The 27,164-nt window shown below is 39.8% G+C and overlaps 1 protein-coding gene across 2 annotated transcripts in view; it reads right to left on the minus strand.

Moving 5' to 3' along the window:
* Positions 1–7,985: 7,985 nt before the first annotated feature.
* The window catches only part of LOC122806315 (ankyrin repeat and BTB/POZ domain-containing protein BTBD11-like), a 164,067-nt gene continuing 144,888 nt past the window's right edge, over positions 7,986–27,164 (minus strand). For both annotated transcript variants that reach the window (XM_044076631.1, XM_044076632.1), the window contains exons 16-18: positions 22,297–22,365; positions 18,786–18,899; positions 7,986–9,097 (exon numbers count right to left, since the gene is read on the minus strand). In XM_044076631.1, the coding sequence (XP_043932566.1) occupies positions 8,888–9,097; positions 18,786–18,899; positions 22,297–22,365 (393 nt within the window). In that variant the 3' untranslated portion in view covers positions 7,986–8,887. The remainder of the gene's footprint in view (positions 9,098–18,785; positions 18,900–22,296; positions 22,366–27,164) is intronic.

A 27,164-nucleotide genomic window follows, 5' to 3' on the forward strand; every position in this document is an offset into this window, starting at 1 on the left:
CAAAACAGAAGTACTTCTATTAATTGTATGAGTACTGCTATTAATTGTATGAGTACTTGTATTAATTGTATGAGTACTTCTATTAATTGTATTTGTATTAATTGCAAGAGGAACTCCAACAGTGACATAAAGGGTAAAGATAATAATGGTAGACATGTAATACTAAGGGCCTACTAGCAAGGAAGGAGAATTACACTGACATGTATTTATATTCCACCTAAAACTGCTATAATGGAGCTTAAGAAAATCCTGGGAGAAAATCTGTTCTCAGCATGGAATATTACTTATTAGTGGGAAGTGGAATTTGATTTGCAGCAGAGAAGGTGTCTGGGGGCCCAGAAGGGAAAATAAAACAAAGGATGGTAGATTTTTAAAGAAGTCTATGAACATATTGGCATGGAAGATGTGAATTCAGTAGGAGGAGTTTAGAGTGAATTTACATATTATTCCCCATGATACAAAAACTTGGATAGACTAGACGGAATTAAATGCACATGTTCCTGTGAAATGTAATTAAAAGTTTTGATATGCATCGAATAACTACTTCAAATCATGTGCCAATAATAACTAGAATAAAATGCAGGGTAATGAAATAAAAATGAGACACTGGCAATTTCCCTCCTATCTGTTGAAAAGAGAGGAATTTAAGGAATGGGTAGTGGCAATTATTCAGGAGTTATTAGAGAAGACAAAGATCTTCTGAAAATATAGCTAGGGAGTGGGATAAAACTAAAGTGGAATTTAAGAATAGGGTGGAAATAAAAGGAGAGAGATATATGTTTAAGATGCAACAATAATTATTTAGAGGGACTGACAAATGTTAAAGTATTGCAGAAGAGGGGTAATCTCACAGAACAAGTAGAGCAGCAATTGCAGAGTGCTAAGCAGAAAATAAAGGATTACCTTGATAATATGCATGTGTTTAGATAGATTGCTGTTAAGCAACTGTTTTTGATAATGCCAGAGCACACAAACCTTTAGCTAGATGACTCAGGCAACAGAAAGTAGAAAAGAGTTGTCACAAAGCTTAGGGAGCCTATAACAAGGAAGATAAGATCCTGCAGAGGGACTAGAAATATTTTAGAAATTTTATGAAAGTCTGTAGAAAGTCTCCCTGCTTCTGAAATAAATGTGGACTCCGCACTACCATGCTACTGGCACCTGCTAATCACACACCCCTAAAAGGACAACCAGCTCCTTGGGCAGCTTCTCCCTTTGCACAATCGCTGTTACGGCTCTGCATTTGAATGTAAAACAAATTTCTCACTGCACTCCCAATGGCAAGTACAAACAAACACCTCAACAGACTGTTTAATCTCATCTTACAAGGACCAGCTATGTCTGCAGCATAATTTATGAATATATACACTCAAAATATGGGAGAAGCAGTAATCAGGATTACTATATCCATGCATTCATTGAACATTACAAAACTGAAGTTCAGTCTAGGTCTAGGGCAGGCTTTAGTGGAGTGATGTTACAGGGAGTCCTACAACTGTTAACCACCAAGGAGTTTATTACTGCTTTGGATTCTACCCAACTATCACTGCTGCACTGACTCTGTTCAAAGACGGAAGAACTATGAGAGGACTGTAGTCCTTAAAGAAAAGCAGGCCATTATAATAGTAAATGTACTCCCTTCTATCCCCCTTTCTACCACTTTTTTTCATGATTGAAACTTATTTTACATACTTACAACACTGCTCAGAATTCTGATATACACACATTGTCTACTTTATCTACCACAAGTACATTTAATTGTGGAGGTTTCTTCTTTTGAAGGACTGATGCAGACCCATGCAGATGGTACTTGCACAGAAGCCCAGCATTAGGCCTTGCTGGCAGCAACACCAGCATGAGACGAGCAAGGCAGCACAGCAGTGGGGAGGGGGACAGCAGGGGGACACCAGCCAGACCAACATGGGATCACTGGTGAGTAAACCCAAAGTTACATTCTTCTGATACAATGACCTCTCCCCTGAAGATGACCATTAAGGTTAGTACTTCACATAGACATACTATCATTGCATAACAGCCTAGTCTGTATGCCATCTAATCTGATCTCTTAACTCCTTCTTCCTTATGGCTCTACAATATTAATTTGATCTCTGTATGTCTGTATTAAAAACTCTGAAATCTGACCAGAAATGGTAATTCCTAATGCACAAGTTCAGGCAAGTTGCACTTCACAACACGACATGCAGGTGAAGTCCTCAAAGGGAGAATCTGAAAGTGTTAATGAGCTGTATAACCACATGGAATTACCTGTGTAGTTCTCAGGGAAGGATCACAGAGCTGACCCATACTAGTAAATCACATCTGTTTTCCACCATAAACAATGTATTCATCTAATAACCTTTTCTGTAATCCAGGTAAAACAAATATAAGCAACACAACTGAAAGAAAAAAACATGTTTATTTGCAAATTCCACTATATAATTTCCATTAAAGCTTATTACAACATAAGCAAAGTAATCAGATATGTATTTGTACATCTGATAAAATATTAAATTAAAATGCTGAAACTAAATTTTTATAGCATTGCACATGTACTCCGTATTTTTTTTTGGCTCAGTGTATGTGGCTATAAAAACAAGGCTGAGCAAGAAGAGGTGTACAGCTTCACAAGAAATAAAAACTTAATGAGAAAGTCACAGTGCAACAATTTACCCATTTGGGCCCTCTTTCACCCATTGTGCTCTTCCCCATCAAAGTGATCAATTAACCTCAAAATGGTTCAGCAATAAAAGTGCTACTATAATGAAGCGATATTTCTTTCTGGAGGAATGGCTTGGGAAAGACTTCAGCTTCTATGAATTAGGCATTGCAGGTGGCAAGAGCTGCATACACGAAAAATCACTCCAAAGGAATACACCCGCTAATCACAAAGTCCTAAAACGCTAGCCACAGAAAAAATTCAAAGCTGGATACAGAGTTCATATACATATGTCAGCAGCTTCTACAATCTTCCAAAAGACAACTCCTCATCTTTTCACATAACAGACTTGCAACCATTCAGACACTGATGCCCACGTATCCTATTCAGGATCAATGAGAAACCAATGTTAATGTCAGCAAGCAGTGAGCAAAAGGCAGAGAACTAATCCTAGACAATGTCTGTCCATGGTAATGTGTACGCACCCACACATTCATACATACTGCAAATTGAAAAGGACTGAAAAACATTGAATAGCAAAAGCATGGTTCTTTGGTGCAGAAGGATGAAGCTCTGGCTCTCAGCCAGATGAGCACAGTTCAAACAGGGGTCTGAGTGCTTAACAGCCAGATGGGAGAGGGTGGGAGTGAGCTTTATACCAACTCATCGTTCCTGTGTGGAGGGACTGTTGGGTCTCAATTTAGCAAATATGCTCTTGTGCAAACCTTTGGACAAGGAATATTGTAAAATGTGGGAATGTGGGCCTAGCATTCCCCAAGTTTGTGACGAGGGTGTAAGAGCTCCCTGCAGTGACACTAGTGCTTACATCAGCCACCAGGAGGCAGGAGTTAAAAATAAGCAGTACTAGGATATGTTCTGGGTGTGAGAAGCTGACAAATGGGAAGAGGGCAACATGTAGTTCCACTGCTACAGTCACCAATATGGTCTCCATAGGGCCCTAGTCTGTAGTATAAGCTAAATTGCTTAGCCAATGGGAGGAGGGCCCCCTTTCCCCACACCAACCATGTTGATTGAAGGGGAACATGTTGAGGCATAAACCACAGTTATATTGCCTGGTAACAGTCACACTCGACGGCTTTGACTTTCCTGCTTAGGAAATTCAGTAAGAAGGAAAATGAATTGACATGCATGTTGTAAACGCACACCGGAAATTCAGTAAGGAGGAAAATGAATGGACATGCATGTTGTAAACACACACCATCTAGAAACCAAACCAGAAAACCAAGAGCAACCCTAATCAAAGTAAAGGCTGCAAAAGCAAAGACAACCCCTCACACACACGTGTGCATGCGATGATGGTGCATCTAAAACAGTCAGCTCCACATTTCATCTGGTGCACTACCACAGAAAGACAAGTTTACTGAATTCAAGTCTTTATGGATAGAACTTGATGAAAATGGCTCATCATATACACATACAGTACAGCACCTGGTCGGCAGGTAATATGATATGATGTTGAACATGTATGAATGAAGTTGGTTGCATACCAAGAGACATGAGTAAGGCAATAGGCATCCCACAATGATTTAACACTGGGCATTATTTCTTTATTAACAGGCAACCCGAGGTCACTCTCCTGTTTTGCCAGATGCTGTTAGTGACTGCTTGCTCAAGCCACATACCAGTGTGAAAGTGTCAAGACAGACTCTCAACAAGAAAGGTCTCAAATGTTTGTTTCTCTGGGCTCGTCATGTTCATATAAAAATGCATTCATTGTTCACCTATGAAATAAACAGCAAAAATCACCAAGGACATCACTGCGCAACTCCATCGCCAGCGTCTTAAGGCCAGGAAGCTATTCAGAATGCAAGTGCAAAAGCCAGCTTCACTTGCAGCTTTCCTTTTGAAAGAACATAATTGTGAAGTTGCTGATAACTCTTGATGGGTTACAACAACTCATAATATGGGCACGGCACAGCTTGCTTGGCATGGCAGAACTAAGGGCAGCAAGGAACATCATTAAGGAAGCTATGGACATCATTAAGGAAGCTATGGTGTTACAGCCAAAATTATGGTTCTTAACTGGCCACTACTTCCTGAAGGGGCACAATGCAGCCTAACCACTGAACAGTAAATGCTGCCTTCTGCAAATCTAATAAGGTGGCCCTGGCAAAGCAAACTGCAACTTCTGGAACTTGTGAACATTTTTAAACAGACAAAGGTGCTTCTATACAGAGTATACATAACAGAATTTGTGGCTTGCTAGTTGTGTTCTGCAGTTCAGTATAATTAAGTGGCAACTCAGAATGCATTCTGGGCTCATTATGTCAGCCAGAGGCAGAAAATGTAACTAGGAAGTGGGAGGGGGAGGTAATCTATGAATAGGACGGCACATGAAAACCTTCAGAAAAATTATGTATTTTGATCAAGTCTATGTGACAGATGAATCTCAAAGAGAGGGCAGGGGATGTAAAGGGAATGTAAGTAACTGCATTTTTATTTTTACATTGGTCCTCCTCTAATCACTCTCTTCACCTGGCAGCGCTAACCCCATCTTGGCTGTGCTACCAACCCCATCCATTCTCCTTCAGTCAAGGGTCAACTTATGGCCTTATATTCTCTATGCACTTACTTGTAGATGTGCAAAGAGTAGACATGCAGTAGGTCAATATAAAGGCTGCCATTCATTTCTGTGATACAACCCTCAAAGGCCCTCTCACACCTTGCAACAAGTACCCCTATGTTTTCCGGTTCTCACCAGGGAATCTAACTTGGAATGTGCAAGCAAGTCCTCCTTTCTCTCAAACAAGAAAATCAGACAGGCAATGTCTTAGTATTCCTCTCAATTCTCTCTTCCCCCACTTCTTTCAGTGCCTAGGTTGCTAACAGGGCCTGGATATGGGTCATAGCCAGGGGCTTTAGACTTTGTGTTATGGAGATGGTGTTCCTAAATTTTAAATCTAAAAAGCAATACAACAAAATTTCTAACTTAAGGAAAATGTAAGCAACAAAAGTATTACATAATGTTGATGTGCAATTTGCTACAACTCCATGAAACAGGACAATTACTGCTTGCATTAGCAAGTAACATTTGCTGTAAGCCAACTTACAGGTTAGTGCCACGGGTTCACTTACCCAAGTAACAAGTAAAGGGAAGGACAGGATACAGTCTTTCGAGGACAGCTCATCCTCTTTACAGGCCAAAGACAATGATTACTACACACTGCTTGGCAGCTGTTGGAGACTGGGGAGAGACGGACAGGAGGTGTTACTAGCAAGACCTTCTGAAATCCCTGTATGCAATGCATGAGGGGCCACATGACATAAAAATCTTCTCAGCCCTAAGTCCCTACAAGAGGGAACTGGACAGAAAAGCAGTGGGAATTCAATGGACACCATGACCACTGTAGGTCTGTGGGAACCAAAAATACAAGTAAAGAATATGCATCACACCCTACTCACTGGGGAAAAAAAAAAAAAAAAAGGAGTCTTGCCTTTTCTTGCAACCAAACCTATAAAGACCATAGAGGCGGCATGTATTCCAGTTCCTTGAAAAGAAGCTTGGTCAAATATAGCCTCAAATGAAAAAAAAATGCATCTGACAAAATGCTTTCCACCTAAAAATCTTTTTTTTTTTTTTTTTCTGTATTAAAAAGTCTCCATCCCCACTCCTACACACCCTCATAGGGGTCATACACACCTTCATAAGGGTCACCTCTTGCATCCTTAGTTGATCTAAAGCTACTGCATGTTGAAAGTCAAGTCGCAGCTCTGAAATGCCCAGATTCCCTTTAAAGTGCTTCACACAGTTAAGTGTTTTACACAAAAGCCACTCAGTGGCTTTTCTAGCACGTTAACTGCTCTCTTGAAATAGCTGTTCCAATCTTTATACATTATCACACAATGGGGGAAAAACCCTGTACATACATACATACATATACATATATATATATATATATATATATATATATATATATATATATATATATATATATATATATATATATATTTATGTGTGTGTGTGTGTGTGCGTGTGTGCATGTGTGTGTGCAGTCTGTTTTATGAGAAAATAAATGAAATAACTCATTTTAAAATTCTAACCATTTAATAGAAAAACTCTCAAATTCAACTAGGGTAGTAACGGGATATTTCTCAAATCACCCTACAATGGGAGACCCCCCCCACCAAGCTTATTATATAATTTGGGTGCATACAGCATTTATGAGGAGTGCCCGCACCATGAAATTGATTCAAAATGGAATTCTGATCAAAACTGCACAAGATGACTTGCATTTTGAGCAAATTTTTTACTTCAGGTTTGAAGTATCACAGCTCCGTCTGACTGTATTACAATGCATTCTTATAAACAGTCTGAACAAAGAGCTTCCTGGTAGAGACCAAAGGAAAATCCAAATTTGTCTCAAACTGAAACTGCTCTGAGACTGTAGTGTCTGACACTATAAATTTCCCACCACTCACTGAACAGCATTTGACTATTTGCTGTGTTCATTCTATGGTGAACATGTCAACAAAGGGTTAATTCGCACTGGTGCCTCAGGACATAAATATTCAAATAAAATAACTAGCTAATACAGAAAAGTGATAGTCCCTTGTTTTGTTTCCATATTTGTGAACTAACTGCTGCAGACTGCTTTTCCAGCAAGAATTTGTGCAATGTTCATATACTGGTGCACACAAAACATGCGTAAACAATCCTGCATTTATAATCCCTCCCTGCGCATATCACATGAACCCAAGTAAAATCACTGGCAGAATCCAATGAGAAAACACACCATGAATAAACAAAAATGTGATTACCTGCCATTGTTTACGCAGTCTACGAAACAATGCTAAAATCATATGCATACAAACAAAATACCACAAAGCAAGTGTGGGAGTGCACGCGATGAACCTGAACAAGCCATTTCCACAGGCTTGCTAATACAGTGATTTTTAGTGCAGGTCCTGAAACATTTATCAAACTTAAAATAGGCAGGGTAAAACTGTATAGAGAACTGCAGGAAAGTGAATCTGCTCTACAAATGTTTGCTTCTAATATTAGAGGGCCAATCTCCACAGGAACAAGTGCCAATAGCGCCCTCAAGCATTCATGTGGGATGCTTGTTCTGGTAAGAAGAAAATACAGTTTAAAGCATTATGTAAAAGAAATACAAAATGCACCTTGTGAGCTATGATACAGCCACTAGTTATGTACAAAGATAAAAAGAAATTAGTAAGGATAACACTGCTAATCACGTTTGCCATAATAATCATAATCTTCTTAGGCAAACAAATTAACTTGAAGAAAAAAACACACCTTTCAAACTACAGAAAATATTTGATAATAAATTAAACAGAAGTACTGTCATAAAATTGAAATAAATTAAAATTCGTCCTCAGCACATTGCATTTTACCCAGAATTATACAAAGGATATATCAAAGGTCCCCACCCACAGACTTTACAATCTAAATCTGGCAGTGAGTTGCAGACCAGTTGCTGTGAACTCCAACAAACGAACCTCACTGTGTGCAAGTAATATTAATAACAGCTGACATTTGCATCATGGGGATGTGCACTGCTGGTCCCTGTGCATCATGCTGCAGATCTACAGCAACAGATACCAGATGCAGTCAAAGGCCAGCATCAGTGACTCATTTCCCTCCCTTGTCTATTATGCGCTGTGCAGCTCAAAGACACCAACAGTAACAGACTTGCAAAGAAAGGTGATTTACATTATGCTGTGGTTAACAGTATGTGCTTGCCTCTTCACCTAGCTGCACTGCATTTTGTAACAGGTATAAGTAATACATCAAGTAGAGCAGATGCATATCAGTTTTGCCTTTTGCCTTTATGCTTCACCGTTTATCTGTTACCACTAGTAAGGTTTAGAACACATGGAGTCATTCTCTTACAGCCAGTGGGCATTTGTTTACCACAATCCATCTGTTACCAAACTTCTGAGGAGTGTACAACTTGAGAGGGTTAAGGCAGATCACTTGTGCCACTCTGTACCAGAATACTTGTCCTGTAAAACATGAAAGGCTTCTCTGGAATGTCCCACTGAAATTCAGAACAAATTGACTACCGAACTTGGCAGCTTCAATGAATTACAGCTGTGCATAGGTTCAGTGTGGAAAAGTGGAGTGCTCTACCAGTGTTGGCCCAGTCCTGAGCAGTCAGCATAAATGTTTTTTCTATCCAGTTTCTTAGTATGCTACCCTGCAAACAGGCCTGGCTTGTTTTGTGGTACCCTGCTACACAAGAAAACCTATACTGTAGTCTCCTTGTACGGAGGTAGGTATATGGAGCGCATTCTGCATGCTAGAGTTCTTTGCAGTTGTGTGAGAATGTCTTCACTTTTGTCCGTAGGGTCAAAGGCAGCCAGGAGCTGTCGAAAACAGTCCACTTCTAGCAGAGTTGCCATATTCTTTAAGAAGTACCCTTCACAGTATACCTTGAGCTCTCTAGCATGATGGAACTGTAGATTTAAGGAAAAAAAAAAGATCAGGAAATATAACAATATGCTCACTCAGTTGGCCGTTTTGAAATGATTTAACAGTGTTTATGTACATTTTCTAACTGTTTAAAGTAAAACTCATGAATTGTTTATAGCCTTCAAAAAGCCTCTGGTACAAGAGAAGCTTTATTGATTTTTTTAAGCTAAATAAGCTACCTAGAATAGTAATGTGTGCTCCTGCTTAAGTCATTTAACAATACTAAAGTAAACCAACTTACCAAGTGGAAACACTCACAAATATAGACGCACAGACCTCAAACTTTTCTGATAAAAGAATAATGCAACTGTTCCAGCTCCCATAATGGGGACCCTTTCAGCTGTATAGGAAGACCATTTCCCCTAACCTTGGATCCAAGAAATAACTTAATTGCAGGAAGCATACACATTTCCCTATGTCCCTCTGTGGGCATCTGGCTGCCCTGGACTCTGCTGGGAATCTGTTTAATGCATGAGGTGAGGTGTTGACAAGCAGGGCAAAAAACTGGTTGCAGCCTTCTTCTGAGGGGGAAGCTATCAGTTACTTACATCCTCCACAACCAACCTCTTGAACAGGGGCTACTAATCAAACCTCGTCCACCTTCATTACAAACAGCTTTGCTAGCCACTGTTCTGATAACCACTCTACATATTCACAGCATGCTTTGATGCTCACACTGCTTCCAAGTTGCATCTTTCACTTACTGACAAGTACAGTTTTTCTGTGGTGAAAAAGAATGTGCACAACCTCGGGTCAGACTTACTTCCTCTGTGCCTTCTGCTAAATATGAATCCACAACTAGAAGCTCTCATTAAATCTGTTTTTTCTGCATAAATGTTTACAACTGTAATTTGCAGAAAATTACTGCAACTCCTCTGCAATGAAAGATACACTTGCATATTGAAATTAAGGATCCTTATTAAATAGATCTGCAGAAATGCACTGCACCACTAACAAGTACTCCTCTCCCCTGCATCTTGGGGGGGGGGGGTGCAGGGCCTTGTAACACAGCGGTGACTACAGTTACCTCTCAGCCCACGGGACATGCCTTCAGTTTAAAAAAGCACGAGTCGTAAAATAACACAAGGAAACACAACGCTCTCAGTATTACAAACTACAACAGAAGGTCAGCAGAGTACTGAATATCAAATGGCCTTCATGTAAGTTGAAGAGGTTTACAATTCACTTGAATATTATACAGCTCAAATTGCCAGCAATTATAACATGCACTCAGAACAGTTTCCAATTTTTTAGTATCTGAACAATTAGACATTTTGTAAATGGGTAACGTCTATAAAAAAGGATGACTTACACAACTACTTCCGTGCTATCACAGGCTTATTATTTTATTAGTGCATATAAGCTAAAGTGCAGTAAACAAACATGTAAATACTATCAGAACATTTCTTCCATGGCCAAGACAACTTTGTACACCATTTTATTAATGCACAACCATATATGGAAAAAGGTCTTCCTCAAGGTCTGCCTAGACGGGCTTAACCTGGCCTAGAAATTACAATAAATATGCTCTAAATGATCTACCATCGTAGGTCTCTGATGCGTATAACATTTATATCTGTCCAGGCCATCAGTTATCAAACTTTGATGAGTGTCCAGCTTCCATGAAGTCTTTGTCTTCTAGAAAGATACGCACCACATGACATACATTTCCCCTCTATATTATTTCTAACATTTAAAGATATACATACCATTGCATACTGAACACCCTTCTTCTAGGTGTAAAGCACACTTTATAAATTTTATGCGTTACTGTACTTCACACATTCTACAATGTTGTGCATTCCTGCACATGTTAAAAGGCCACTAGCTCTACAGCAAGAATATCATGGGATTTTTTTATTTTTATTCACTTTCGATGGACATTTCAATGAATGCAACGTTTCAGGTTTTGTCTAGAACTGAACTGTTCTCTCAGATGGCTCATGTTCCTTTTGGAACAGCTTTGTTTGCTTGGATATATTTTACAATATGGTAGGTATGTCTCCTTCAATTAATATGATACTAACATGGCACCAATAGCTGTGGGCATTGCAGGATACATGATTTTTACCCCCCAATCTGGAATGCTCTGAGCATTCCAGAATGTTCATTATATTTCTGCTTCTGTCAACTTCTTTTTGCATCTTTTACCTTGCCTCTCTAGCATTAGCAAATTAGTAGACTGCCAGCAATTTACATTCTAAACTTCGTCCCAAGAGTAAATGACATAATGAGACATGGAGACTCTCCAACGCCGGATACCTATATTCCAAAACTAAAGGCAATGATCACCCTAACTACTTGAAGAACTTGTGTTTCATCTGGTGCTTATCTATGTGTCGGCACAAACTAGTGGCTTTGACAGTTACATATTTGATCGCCCAGTGTGGCTCAAATCTTAAAGGAAAACTCCACACAAACTCATACTTTTACCCCATCATGCAATTCTGTGATGATAGCATATTTATTTTACCTCAGAATGACTGTCAAGGGTCTGCCACACAGAATAGTTGTGGAAAACTAAATCTCACGGTGTAGTTTGTGCCTGTTATATGACTCACCCTAGACAGCAAATTCAGTCAAATACAATGACAGTGCTGTGAGTCAGTGACTTTCAATGAATGACCCTGATTTGTGTTGCCTAAAGCCTGTTTTTAAGCATTTTAAAACCTCTTCAAAGAAAACTAAAACAGGGCTTTGTGAAGTAAATCGAACTGTACACCTTCAACAGCTGCAGACATTCTCTCATATTCCTCCATAAATGTCATACTTGTCAGTCCAGTATTACAATCTTTTGCAGAATGCTGCTGCTTTTATTATGTAGTAAGGTTTGCATCGTTAATTTTACTCATATTTATGCAGAATTTTAAAGACCAACATTTAACTGGCCAAAATTGCCAGTACATACCATTTTATGTAGTGATGCATTATAACTAATTCATCCCTGCTCCTCACATAAACATATACCTAAGAACTAACTTTCTGGAAAACCGCTTCACTTTAGCTGTTGAAATATGCACTTAACTGATCATAGCAAAATGATTGCAATATGTAAAGCTGTGGGCAATGATTAAATACAAAGAATAGCATACCAAGCCTTGCTCACACAGGTGGAGACAGATTACTTTCTCAAACAGCTATTCAAAACATGCAAGAGGACAGGACCTTCATGATCCGTAAGAAAGATGGCCTCAAAGAAATTAAATATACTGCAGGGCTTCTGCGTAATAAACTCTTGGATAATGTTAACTACAATCAAGGGTGGAATTTCACTTTAAATAACATGCTCAAATTGTGACCATTGTCAGATATGGGTCCCATAAATCATACATGAATATGAATTTAAATGCATTTATTCCACTGCAGCTTATGACATTTGTCACTCACTTCAGGGTATGTGGAGTAATCTAGATGTACCAAGTTCATGGCTTTTTTGAAAAGAAACAAATGAGTACACTCAACTCCAGGGATGTAGTAGAAATGCAATTATTATTCAGTGCATGGAGTCTCTCAGTTAAGATCACTTCTGAATGGTTAAATGGCATGAATTACATTCATCCTAGTTTTGCACAATGTTTACCATCTGTGTGGACATTCATGTCCAATATATTAGGTCTCCTGCTTTCTCCTTGCATCTTACTATACCAAGATAAGAATCAAATGTTCTATCAAGTATTTTACAACTTACTTAGATAAAATAACACTTCTGAACAATTACTTTTCTTTCAGAGAAGAAATAATGTGCAAATCTTAACACGGTTTCTCTTCTAAATGAGGACGTTTGCATTGGCCATCTTCTCACTGTTGCTTCTTTTAGTAATTGCATTTCTAGGTCACTAAGTCTGTGTCAAGACTCCTTGAAAATTATTACTTTTTCTTCTAGGTCAGCGAGTCAGTGTCAATAAGTCTTAAATTCATTACTTTTTTCAACAAAAGAACCTACAGATGCCACTGTACTTGATCCTCTACGTACAGATGAGAGGACAGCAGAACTCGTGCAGCACTCCAGCAGTCCATTTTGTCATGCTGAGCATGCTCTGCTCAGCACATCTGCTACTTGTAGTTCCCTACCTGATCTGTACCTCACTTTCAGGCCATACCTCTGCAGATGAAGTAGCATCCCCTTGTAATCTTGGATATGCTTTATACAAAGGCTGTCGCAATAAATTTTGAAATTGTACTCTGTTTTTGTAACAGACACCCATACACCATTGCTAACAATTCTTTAGCAGAGCACATTTTGCCAGTCTATAAATACAGTTCTAGGCACCTGGTCTATCTTCCAAAACAGACACCCATACAGCATTGCTAACAATTCTTTAGCAGAGCACATTTTGCCAGTCTATAAATACAGTTCTAGGCACCTGGTCTATCTTCCAAAACAGACACCCATACACCATTGCTAACAATTCTTTAGCAGAGCACATTTTGCCAGTCTATAAATACAGTTCTAGGCACCTGGTCTATCTTCCTTTAAGATCACAGTTCACATACCATTATGAAGGACATCCACTTGCAATACAAATGTCTTGTTTGCATCATAATTCCACAAAGGTGCTTCATTTACAGGATCCTCAAACATTTCAAAACTTTTTCCTTTTCATAGCTAAATTATCATACTAAGTTTTGCTAAAAAAAAAATTAAGAATCACAGTTATCTTAGACATATTAAGCATAAACTTTAAAATATGCTGCATCATTACCAAAATCTCATCAATTCTTCTTCTGGGTTTGGTAATTACACTGCTGCTCTGACTTTCTGCGTATGGCTTAGGTCTTCAGCATTAGATTATGGCCCGTATTGCTCAGACTTGTCACTCTTAATACTTGGACCAATACAATGTAACCTTAATAATACTTGGTCTGATCTACTTAACACTGATATCAGTCTAAAAGTGCTTTTTCCTCATATGGGCACACACTAAAAGATACAAAATTTAGAAAAGGTTTGGGAAAAACTTATTAAACAACTGCTCTCAAATGTATGGTGAGGATGACATACCAAATGAAATCTTAGAAATTGAGAACTTCCTAATAGCTTTTAAATGTACACATCCTGCAATGTTCTTCATACACCTGCCCGATTCACAACAAAGACAGAAAAGAACTTCACAATCTGCACAGCTAGCCCTCCCCCAAATGGACTATGCTCTCTTTTAATCACGGTTCAAATCTTATGGATTAACACAAATGGTCTTACCCTGCTTCAGCAGTTTCCTTACTATTAACCATTTTTGTCGGCCCAGTGTTAGTGACATACGAGCTTTCCATTCACCACAATTCCTACTCTGTTCTACCCCCAAGAGGTATTTTCCTTGTAGCATGTATTACTGGTATAGACTTCTGGACTTGAGTACATTATTCTAGCAAACCACCTAAACCTGTAAATCAACGTGGTCAGTAAAGATACCACTCATATCACTGTACAGTATTTCTGATAGCTATGTCACTGTAGGACTGTTACTGTTTATTCCTGTTCTTTGCTTACACAATGTGAATGTTTTACTATGCCCAACATCTTACAAGCCAAACAACCAATTTGGTCACATTCCAGTGTCACTGTTGTGTACACTAGATACTACAAGTGGCATACATGCATATCGTGGAACTACACTAACGGGAAGGTGGGTAGGAAAGGTTTTTAAAAAAAAAAAAAAAAAAAAAAAAAAAAAAAAAGGGAAGGGCACACACTTTCGTGAACAGAACAGTCTTCTTTATTTTAGACAAGGACAATGAAAGACTGACAACTACCAAGGGCCAGAAATGGGACAGCTGGCAATGGAGAATGATCATGCATGTGTGGTGGAAGTGGGGACTGGTTTTAATGGTATGGCAAGTAGTCAACTGGAATACCCGATATAACACTGCTCTTGGCACCAAATTAAAAGACATTGGAGGTATAAAAAAAAAACTGTTCTGGCTATTCAGTCATTCATATGAAAGGAATACGTATTCACAAAGTGTTAAGGACCAAGGAACAAGTTAGAGTCACAAAGAACTGTGGGCTTGCTACCAAAAGGTGTGCGTTGTACATTGTCACTATAAACTACTCTAGACTGGCATTACTATGCTGGCTTCCATGGCAGCCTGCAGAGTGACTTTAAAGAACAGTATAACCTGCCAGCTATAATACAGTGCTTACAGATTAATAGACCAGTCAAACAGTGGATCTCCATTTATTCCTCAAAACAGAACACACACCAAACCCACATGGGGAAAAAAAAAGGTGTAACTGTCCAGCTGCAACTCCAAAAATGAAGCTGAAGATTCCTACTCTAAACAAATCAGAGACCAGTGAAGGCAGACTGTCCCCACCAGAGGTGGGTGCATGTGTTTAACTTGTACTTACAAACCACATTAACAGCATTGCATGGAGACTGAATGAGGGGCAGAAATAAGTCAAAAATCCAAAACTCCCCTAGGATAATGGCCTGCCGCCATTAAATTCTCACCCCACCACTAATGCTCCTTCAATTAATAAAACAATAGAAATGAAAGGGTACGGGAAATAATACGAACTGGATGGGGGAGGGACAAAACTACACGAAGAAACGTTTTACAGGTGAGTGACTTCAGGTAAAGAATAAGTACTGTTACAATCTACAGTTCAACTGCACATACAATATCGATTTTAGAATAGAAGAGTTAGAACAGGGATTAACAAAAGGTGTTAACTCAAAAATATACACGCGGACATATGTAAATATATTTTGCATTAGATATAACACATCTAAAGTGTGTACGGATAACAACCATGTACTGAAAAATATACACTCCCTAGTCTAACAAAGTCAAAAATAATCTTGCACAGGAAAGGGGCAGGGCATTTAAAACAAAATTACTACACATTTTATACCCCCATGGAAACAGTCCCACTGTGTTACTAATCCCAACTTTCCCCCAATAAATCTACACACAAATTGTACACTATAAACCTATGCAGCTTTTTTCTTGATGCTTTACTGATAAAAAAAATGAAAATGGTGTCAAGACAATGCAGGAATAACATCCACAAGAAGTCCTTTTGAAAGTCTAAGGACCATAAATGTGATCCCAGAACTACATGTGGAATGGAGGCCTGTATACAAGTCCAAAACTGAGGTACCTCTTGAGTGTTCCTACTTTGTGGTAGTGATCTCCAAATCACTGTATATAAACAGAAGGATTATGGGAATGCAGATTCCCAGGGGAGTGAAGGTGAAGCCCCCCCGCCTCATGAAAAACTTAACAGCAAAGTACAACATTCACTAATATACTGCTTGAACTTCAGTTGACTTTTTCAAAACATCAGGATTTCCACTATCGGGTCCTGCACTTACAGCAGGAGGCAATCCGGAAGTTTGGAAACTATTTTGTCCATACAAAACAAGTGACTGTAAATGCACAAATCAATACACTATGCTCCACAGTATTTCTTCTAAGGCACAACCCAAGTCAACTCCCCACACACACACTTTCCAGACTGAACAAATACCACATACTCATGACCCAAACTTTAACTGAAACCTCAGTCATAATTCAAACTAACCCTAAAACTTGAAATCACAGGGTTGAGAAGTACAGCGCTTACATTTGACTAACTGGTATTTCACTACATTAACAGACTGAAACAAGGCAACATTCAGCATAATGTAATTTACTATTCAATAAGCCCTCTTCAAAGCACTACATGATACAAGTAATTGAAGAAAGCAGCACTTGAGGAATGATAAACTGGTGCCAACAAACTTGCCAGACACAGCCCAGTTGCTTGAACGGAACACCTGCTTCTCAGTTTAATTGTCCCCAGAGGTCTTTATTTGCTTAGTCACTTTATTTTGCAAGCCTCAAAGAAATCTGTCTTACTCATGACAGAGAAGGTCAGTCTTCAATCTGACTGGTCAGCTTTTGACACACATTAGATCTCTCAAAATGACCAACTCTCTTCACAGAAGGGTCGGCTCTTTCACAGTGAAAGCCAGGCCCCTCCTTTGACTTTTAGGCTTAAATATTTCAGAGCAGTAGCCTGCTCTTCCTATGAGCTTGTATCCTTCAAAGCAGAAACCATTCAGCTCCTTATATGACTGCTAGTATCTTTTAAAGCAATAGCTCACTCCCCCACGAGACTTCATTCCTTTTGAAGTAGAAGCCAACTCCCTCCCATGAGTGCCTGTACCTTCCAGCAGTACCCAGTTCCCTTCAAAGGGGCTTGCATCTTACAAAGCAGAAGCCACACAGCTCCCTTTTTGAGTGCTTGTCAGGCTTCCTCCCATGAGAGCTCGGAGCTTAAAAAAACAAAAAAAAAAAAACACCTTTCAGAGCAGTAGTCCCCCCCCAATCGAGGGCTCAGGTCTTTCAGAACAGTGTCCATCTCCCTCGAGTGTTATCTGATTATTTCAAAGCAGTAGCAGTCTCCAAGCCCTCAAATTATTTAAAGAAAGTTGTGATGTGAAGGATTCTGATGACTTGGCTCAAAAAAGTGTGGGAAGTGATTGCCATTTTTGGCTCCCTCACAACCGATCAGTTGCTTCCAGTACATCTCAATTACTGACACTTCCCAGCAGCCCCAATCTAGGTCAGACTACAGATCAGGGCCATAAAGGAGATACAGGTACACTGGAGCAGTGTCCTACTGTTGTGGAGACTATTTTTGCCCATTTTTCATCTCACACCTGTGCACATCCAATAACATCCCCAAGGGGGGGTTCAATGGGCAAAAGCACTGTATTGCCCCCCCCCCCCCCCACATACACACACACTTCTACAAGGAGCTGATGTAATGATATCCCCCACCTCCAGGCAACACACTGCAGTTGTTGCCCCAATCACCACCAAGGAAATCAAACCACACTAGTATGGCCCGTGTGTTTGTGTATGCCTCTTCCATGCTTGTCCATTCCTCCTGCCCACTCAGAGTGCCCAAATCTCCATTTCAGCTCTGGTCACTTAACTGTCATCAGGGCTTTATCGATAACACCAGCACAAGCTAGCCCACCTCCAGGTTTGCCTGTTCATAATGGGATTTTACTTTTCTAGAGTAAAATACTTCAGTTCAGATTGTAGTCACGCTAAAATGGCATGTCTGCTTCTACACAGAACACAAAATGTTAATCCCATTAAAATTTATGAAAAAAAAGTGTCCAAACTTATGGAGTCAAAGGGCCCATAAAATTCAAATCTGCTCAGGCTACGGCTGACCCACCCACTCCATTAAAGCTACATATAACCAGGGAAAAGCACCAAAGAATTCAACCACAAACATACTAATGAAATCAGGGCTGTAAAGTTAAAGCTTTAGTAACAGATGAAGATTCAGCAACCAGTTATGTACCTTTTTAATGAAATTCCTTTGTTGCATTTGGAAGGTAGCAAGCACACACGTAAAACGCCTCACCAAATCAGTCTAGGCACAACTAACTGATTAAGTGATCAGAAATGTGTAAAAGTAAACCTACAATCAATTCCTCACCTGAACATTCACTTTACAACACACTAAAAATTCAGAAATGCAATAATGTTGACTAATTTAACTTCACTACTTTAACATAACCATATGTTAAAACTACTACTTTCATAAAGCAATTTTAGTGGACTTTACAATTCCTACACATACAACTAACTCTGGCCAAAGGTTTCTGAACTACAAAGGCAGACCACCAGCAAATATTTGTACCGTTTATATATTTTACTTACCTTTGCATACTGATAAGTCTCAACAGCGTCAGTGGGGAATATGTACTTTGCACAGATTATCTCACAGTGGCGCTTCAGAGGTTTCAAACCAAAATAGCTTGCAGCTCTATGAATCTAAGGAAAATAAAATACAGGACTCAAATGCCATTCAAAAAGCAAAATAAACAGCCACTGTTTCATTGCTTAAAAGATCTAAAAGAACAGCACAACTGTCTGCTGCTGAGTTCACCAATAAGATTTCATTTGACAAGTGCTCAAAGCTATTCTCTCAGAGAACAATGTACTGACATGCAGGTGTTCTGCATACCTGTGCAAGGAGGTGCAGATATGGTACAACAGAAATACCATTAATTTAAAACAGTTGTGCTAAACTCAAGGCACAAAACATTATTATGCATTCCTCCCCATGATGAATCAGTAGATATCAAAAATTTGGATACCTTAAAATAATACATAAAGGTGGTTCTCTTAACAGCCAGATAAATTTTGTTTACAATCTTGTAAGTGCAAAACAAACATGTTCTGAAATCTAATAAACAGTATGACAAAAACTCTGCTATATCTAAACTGCCAGCAGAGAGCACCATTACACTACCTGCACATCCAAGGAACAAGTCCTGTATCCACGCTAAGAAATTCCTGAATACTTTTAAAACAAACAATATGCAATGTTGTCTGTTAAGGGTAAATAAAATACAGCCATTAACTTTATGGATTTACTTTTAACAGTGTATCTTCCAAATGTTTTCTCATGCTGCCTGCTATACGCTTTGAAAACTAGAAAAAAGATTGTATTAACTTGGTGCGGCCTACTAAGCAAAGCATTTTCACTTGGATATGTCTGAGGTGCACCTCTTAGCACAAATAATCTGGACAAAGAGCCAAAAATAGGAACAGATTTTAAATATTGTTCTTATAAAAACTAAGAAAGTTGCTAGAATAGGTTTTGCACTGGCCTGTATTTTGCTAAAGAATATGAAGTCTGAAACTCAATTGTCACTACTTGGTGACTTCAATCCTCAGTGGTTTTGTAGAAACCCACATTTTATGAACAGACCAAAAATAGGCAAAAATCTGGACATTCTGCAAAAATCCAAACAGTTGATGGGTACGCTGGGGTGATGTACTGAAGGCTACTGTTCTGCGGACAGCTCAAGTAAAATCAACATAAATGAACTTTTAATTCTCGGAGTAGACTAAAAACAAAGTCTCTGTCTCGGGCTGTGCCCATAGACTCCTGTACCAAAAAAGGGGCTGCATCTTGGGATTATAGAACATTCCCCTTTCTCAAACTGACCCTCAGGGTATTCAACACACTAAAACCAATCGGTAGAAAACAGCATTTAGTCTAAACACCTTCCTGAGAGATACTTAGAATTAAGATGAGGAAATCAAACCCACAGCACCAGGATGAAGCTTGTTAGCAATATGTGGCTTTAACATTCTGAGGTATCATGCCAGAGTTCCTTGTCAACATATTTAATGTCCTGCACCCTCAAACCATGTGCATGCTCTGTACATTAAAAACACATCATGTGATCAAACAGCTTTTCTGATGACATGCTGTAAAATGATGAATTGACTGAGCTGCTGCTTTGTCAAGAATGGCAACATAGTCTGTGTTCTGGCTTTAGCTGGTGATGGTATCAATTTTACTTGCATATTCTTATTTTGATAGACATCTGCTAAAAAATACCTGATCAGAGCAGAATGAATGTGCATTGATTAATCAGATGACAAAAGGCTGGTTAAACATTGGTGTGTCAACTCCATGACAAACCAGGTTAAACCTCCGACTGTGACCCAAATAACCTGGGTACTGGAGGAGCTGATGTAGAGTAGTGCGGACAGTGACTGATGCCAGTCCACTCATTGGGGGGCAAGGGATCTAAACCACTGCAATGCCAGCCCCTATAGCTTACAATCAAAATTATGAAAGTAACTTACTGTTGTTCAGATGGTCAGGGGTAAAGATGCAAAAGTGAAAATCCTGACATGAAATGACATCGCCTCCAGATCATCGAGATACAGAATACATTTGGGGTATTGAGTGTCACTGTTTACAAGTGGATCGCACTAAAGTGGGGATCGAGGACATTACCCTTTTCCTCACTGTAGTGTGATCTCAGAGTTAGAGTATCTAATTTGCAGGAGGTGGGGGGTGCAGGGGGACCCCCCCCCCGCAAAACAACAAAATGTATGATTTGGCAAGAGTTGAGCGAATGTTGAATGGTACAGAATATGCTAAATGCCTTCCAAACAAATAAGGCATTCTGAACAGTCAACATTACAGTTTCCAATGATTGTGTTTCAGTAATTTGAACACACGAAAATTCACCTTTCATGATTTTGACAGTAAACCAGCCCTTACTGAAGAGATGCTGGGGATGTGCACCTGGGGCAGCCAAGCTACATTTGCATGGGTGCCTTCACTGTGCAGGTGCAGAAATATGCATGCTCAGAGGAAAGCAAAGAAGGCTCGCACATCTGTGAGCATGTATGGCAGCCAACTGTAGAGGGGTTATGGCCAAGGAAACAGAAAACCCATTAAATCTGCCTAGGAGAAGGCACACTATTACAGAAGTGTCTTAAAAGGCAGCACACCTAAAGGACGCAAAAAGGTTAAAACAATTGCATAGCACCTCCAAAAGGTAATTTCAAATTATTTGGATTCAGCAAATGGACCTCAGTTACCTGTTCTCAACTAAACCTTTCTCCTCCACAAAAACTACAGTGACTTGTGGCAGAAGGGTGCTAGACAGGCCTGAATGTCTGCGACATTAGCTACATGTTGGTTGTCACCTAAGCTTTCAGGCAAAAAATGTTATGAACAGAAAGAAACAAAATACAGCCTCAGCAAAACAGGCAACAAGCAACTTATTTTACTGATATTTATCCTTCACAATTTTTCATGACACTAACTTTCAATATTCCCCCTAAGCCATGTTTTAAGTTGTTGGGGGAAGGGAGTGCCATCATTGTAATCCCACTCAGGGAAGATACCTCCCTGTGCCGCACTTAATGGACGGGAGTATTATCTCTGTTGTACCAGTCAGGGAAGTCCCCCCTCTTTGCAGCTCTTATTAGGGGAGATAAATATTGCTGTAGCATTCTGGGAATACACCCCTAGTTCTATACATCCTCCTGTGCAGGTCTTGTTGGGGGAGGGGAATATTATCACTCATGGGAGATGTTCATCCATGTATCTCTTGTTGGGGAGGGGGATAGTATAGCTGCAACACAAACACTTAGATCTCTATTAACAGGATTTATGTGAACATCACATGTTAACATATCAAGGAGAGTCCCAATGGAAACAGGTCAAAACTGCCATGGGTTCAAAGCATAGCACTGGGAATACATTTTAACTCATTTAAACAGGAGATCTACAAAAGGCTATAAAGTTTGTGTAAAAGAGTAGCTCATTAAAAACATTTTTGTCAGAAATTAAATTTCCATCTAAAAACAAAATGCCATTTTTTCATGGAGTATGAAAAGTGTGTCTACTTACCTCAAGTGCTTCTGATTTATTGATATGAAGTCCTTCTGTCCCTCCAAAGTAAACATACTGCAATACTGTCTATAAAAAAGAAGAATTAAAATATGTTCAACAGGCTGAATCTTCAGATCTATACATTAAACATCTACACACAATTTATGATGGACAATAGCTCTTTTTTTTCATGCCATAATAACACAGCCCAGTTATCCAAACAGCCCAGTTATCCAAACACTGCAAATATTTGTTCTACATCTTCATATACGAGCAAACTCGGCCATATTTCATGGTAGTTAGTATCAGAATTATATACCAAGTGACCAACTGGAAGGGGACTTGTTTCAATGAGCCTCTGAATTACTGAAAAACAAATCTTTGCCCACAACTCCATCATCACCTAGGAACAAATCAAAACCACACCTGTTTGTGGGGAAAAACTTTCATAAAGGAAAAGTCCATTTATTTTCAATACAATTGTTTACACATACTAAACATACTCAAATATCACTCCTTCATGTCTGTTTTCATTCTAGTGAAAAAAATGGGGCAAGAGTGCAAAGCTTCCCATGGGGAGGATGGAAGACGTTAGGGTCCATAATGACTTCTTGTGGGGGTTGGTCAAAATAATTCAGATTTTACAAGTTGGGACAATGCTCAAGTTTGGTATGCTTTTTCATCTGTCACCAGCCGGTCATGGATAAATCTTTCACAGATTGTGCGGAATGTCACTGTTGCAATTCTGGAGCATTTTAAGTAGGATGGATACAAAGGGAAAGTTGTAGCATCCAGTGCAATTTTTTTTTTTTTTTTTGGTAATTAGTTTGAGTAATACTATTAATAGCTAAACAACTATGCTGAGGTTAAAAAAATAAATAACTCATGACTACGGCCCAGGTGACTGAAGTTTAATTAGCTGTTCAGGTGAATTACCATGCATGCAGGGAGTACTAGCCATGCAAGGGCTAGTGCTGCTGGGTGGTCATACCTACTGCTCCAAGAATGAGTAACCTCAAGTGGCTGGGCAGAAACACGTCTCTAGCAGGGGCCAGCTGGTTTAGAACAGACACGAGTGGGATCACTGAAGTTAGAGATGGTAGCCCTTGCCTACATATGTGGAGGGACATGCACAGGTAGGTCACAGGCAGTCTCATGAGCTCATGCTGGCATCAATGACTGTCTGGAGGCATAAAAGAAAATTCCTCATCTGTGCCCTAGAAATACATAATGGCAAGAGGTGGCAATGCTGTGTAGGTCCTTTGCTCACCTAAAACATGAATGGCCTCTACTGGCAAGAAAAGCCAGACCCTCAGGTCGTCAGGACAAAATAGCTGTCTATGTTGGGGGCTGGCAGAAGCACTCTTGGGTGTGTGCAAGGCAAATTCACACAGACTTATTTGAGGACAGAATCTCTACCATCAGCCCAAACTTTTATAAAAAAAAGTGTGCAGTGCCCTCAAAAATGTTCCAAATTATTAAACCTGACTAGTAAATTCTCTTATGTGAAGAATGTTTTAAAGCTCTGCCAAAAAGTGAAAAGTGTTGCTGCAAGACTAAGAACAGCCTTGAAACAATTTTCACAGAAATATGAAATGTATCATTTTGCACCTATTAGGGAAGGGTGTGGTAAACTGGCCCTAGGCGTGAGTGCATGCGTGTGCCCCTTCTGTGAAAGGTTGAGCGCTGGGCTGGCAACTCGACACCATAAAACTCCAATGCCAACCATGAGCAGACAAGGTAATCCACTGTGGTGACCCCTAACTAGGAAATGCCGAAGGAAGAAGGGAAGGGTGTGGATAACAAAACTGGAAACACATTTTAAAATTGACATCAGATAATGTTCTGATATCACAGACCCAAACATTTCCAGTTTTGAATTACTGCACTAGCAGTCAAACAGACTCAGTTGCCATTTTTATGCTCAATACTACTCTGCTTACCAGCAAAAAAAAAAAAAAAAAATAGCCTAATTAGTCATCACTTTAAGGTCCTTTTTATTTTATTTATAAAAAAAAAAAATAAACTCCCTTCTGTCTTCCTCATTCTCTTTCTCCACCTACCCCCAACCCCAGCCAATTGTGAAAGACTCCACTGATTCCCTCCCCACCAGAAATTCTGGCATTCAATTCCATAGACGCAACTTCTCTGTAAAGGAATACTTTCACAGATCCAGGAATTACATGATCCCTACAGTCTGACTGTGACCCCTGACACTTGACATTTCCTAAATATAATCTTGTACCCCACATCAAGCTTCCCTACTACCCTTGTCTTCTGTTGTCTAATCAGAGTTCTAGTACCTTGAAATCTGTGATTGTACATTTTTCTCTTCCATCCCACACACTTTTCTAGTAGCTTTTCAATAAACTCCAACTAGCAAGCCCAATGTCCCCTGCTTCTATGGCCTTCAGAATTGCAAACTTCTTTGGTGTCTGTTAAGGCCCTATTCAGTGGGAGCACTATTCCTTTGCTTCTGAACTCCATTCTCCCTGGAGATACACCCCCCATTCTGTCTTTTGCTGCCACTATCCTCTCATTCTACTGGTGGTACAATAAAAATATTAGCCACACCCCCACATCTTTTCCCTGCTCTGTTGCCGTCAGGTCTACTCCCTCACCTCAGCTGATAAGTAACATCAGAACTGCTACGGCCAAACTGCAACATGTAATACTCGTCTGCATTAACCTTAACTGCCACCTTTCTGCCCACACTATTAGCTTTTCCAAATCCATCATTGGACTTTTCCCATCCTTACAACTGCTGCATTTCCTCTCTTCTCTCCACCACAACAGTTCTTCAAATGCACATCAAACCAGTTCCTCAGTTGGGCTCGCACCTCTAATTTCTGCAGTTGTTCAAACATCAGCCTGTGTAGGATGAAGGCATAGGCCTTTCTGTTCAGGCAGACAAAACCCACCATTACTCCACAGGGATCGCCTCTTGTAACGTGGTTATAAAACAGTTACTCAAGCTCAACTGACACCATCTTCCAACCACATATTTATGCTGGTCGTACTGGGCATTACTTTTCCTCTATAAAAGCAGTCAGCCTTTCCCCTCAAAAATGCCTCCAGCTTTCCTTGCCACTGAAGTTAAGCTAATAAAGAGTTTCCTGCACGTTCTCCTTGTATATGGTACAGGGTGGCCACAGTGGTGTAGCAGTTAGCATTGTCACCTCACAGCAAGAGGTTTCCCAGTTCGATTTTCAGCCAGGGTGCCTTCTATGCAGAGTCTGCATATCCCCCATGTGGTCCCGTGGGTTTCCTCCGGGTGCTCAATTTTCCTTCCACATCTCAAAGACATGCTGCAGGTGGATTGGACATACTAAATTGGCTGTGTGTGTGTGTGTGTGTGTGTGTGTGTGTGTGTGTGTGTGTGTGTGTGTGTGTGTGTGTGTGTGTGTGTGTGTCTTCCTTAAAAAGTTGGGTACAAGGCTGGCAACTCAACACCATAAATCTCCACTGCCAATCTTTGTGGACCTTTGTTTTGCTGTGGTGACCCCCAACAAAAAAAGCTGAAAGGAGAAGTTCTCCTTGTATATGGTACAACTCTATCTTCCAGTTCTGAGGCAGCATCACAATTGCCAGTAACCTGCTGAAGATCTCTAAAAGATCCACCAGCAAACTGACAGTATTCCTGAGAATTGAGGAAAGCTGACCATGTCACCTCTTTCTCTCGGTCCTGCTGGTAGTGAACTTCTTTCCCCACTCTGTCCTTTCCACTCCCTCCTTATTTTTTGTTCAAATACCTGTGCTTTCCCATTTTCCATGAAATCCCTCCCATTCTTTCGCAGCATGGCTAAGACTCTCTCGGGATATGGTGTGAATCACAGAATCCCATTTGTCAGAGATCCAGTAATGAGACCAAACCAGTGAATCTGCTTAAAAATGTATTTTGTGTGTGGAGCAAGGCTCCTACACCCCCCCTCCTTTCTTAGTACAACAAGCTCAGAGGTTGTATAACCTCAGGTTATGTTAAAACTCATTGCATTCAAACCTCATTCACACAATAAAGCTTGCAAAAGAGGGCCTTAAAGAAACAGGCCCTGTTAAACCAAATGGCATTCATCACTTGTGTACCCTTCCTGACCCCATTTTGCCAACTCCCTTCAGGCTCATAGCTTTACTGTTCTCCCCTTCTTTGATGCCCTTTAGCTTGCCCCCTTATAACCTGCTACTTCCCTCCCACCTGTTTTATGCTGTCTTACTAGTCCTAACAACTCAGGTTCACACATTTATGCAGTTGTACTGGCTTTCTTGTTCAACATCTTACTCAAACTCATCCGCAGCCCTGAGTAAAAGCATTACCTATGAAGGGCTGAATGGATCTGGCAACTTAAATTAAAAATACCGATTCTGTTTGACAAGTACATTTGATTTAAATATGACTGCAAACCACCAAGCACCTTGGGGGTACAGTAAAACACCACAAACCCTGCTATAAGCTATACTGGAGAAATATTCTGAAAATAAGACTTTATATGTTGAGGAACTGTATACAGGGGATCACTTATTTAGTGGTACTGACACCGTGGCCTGTAAGAGACAGAATCGTAACATGCAGTTTACAAAATGCTCCCCAGTTTCACACGGCGCTGAACTACATACTTTATGCTGTACTGCCTACACATTTGGCTTGTTGAGGTTCCCATTACTTATTGCAAGGTCTAAATGGGCAGATCTCCACGAAATGGCAAAAGCAATAAGGAGGGGCTGCCATGTTTAGTAAGAAGGGTGGTTGTGGAGAGAGGTTTCCACTCATGACGCTACTTCTGATTGATGTGGCACATGGAGCAAGACCTCAACAAAAATCTACACAGGGAAATAACTTTATCCTTTGTAATAATGAATGCAGTTAAAAAAAAAAAAAAACATTTTAGAAT

The sequence above is a fragment of the Protopterus annectens genome, chromosome 7.part0 (genome assembly GCF_019279795.1).
Source record: "Protopterus annectens isolate FY-2018-M chromosome 7.part0, PAN1.0, whole genome shotgun sequence".
Classification (NCBI taxonomy): domain Eukaryota; kingdom Metazoa; phylum Chordata; order Ceratodontiformes; family Protopteridae; genus Protopterus; species Protopterus annectens.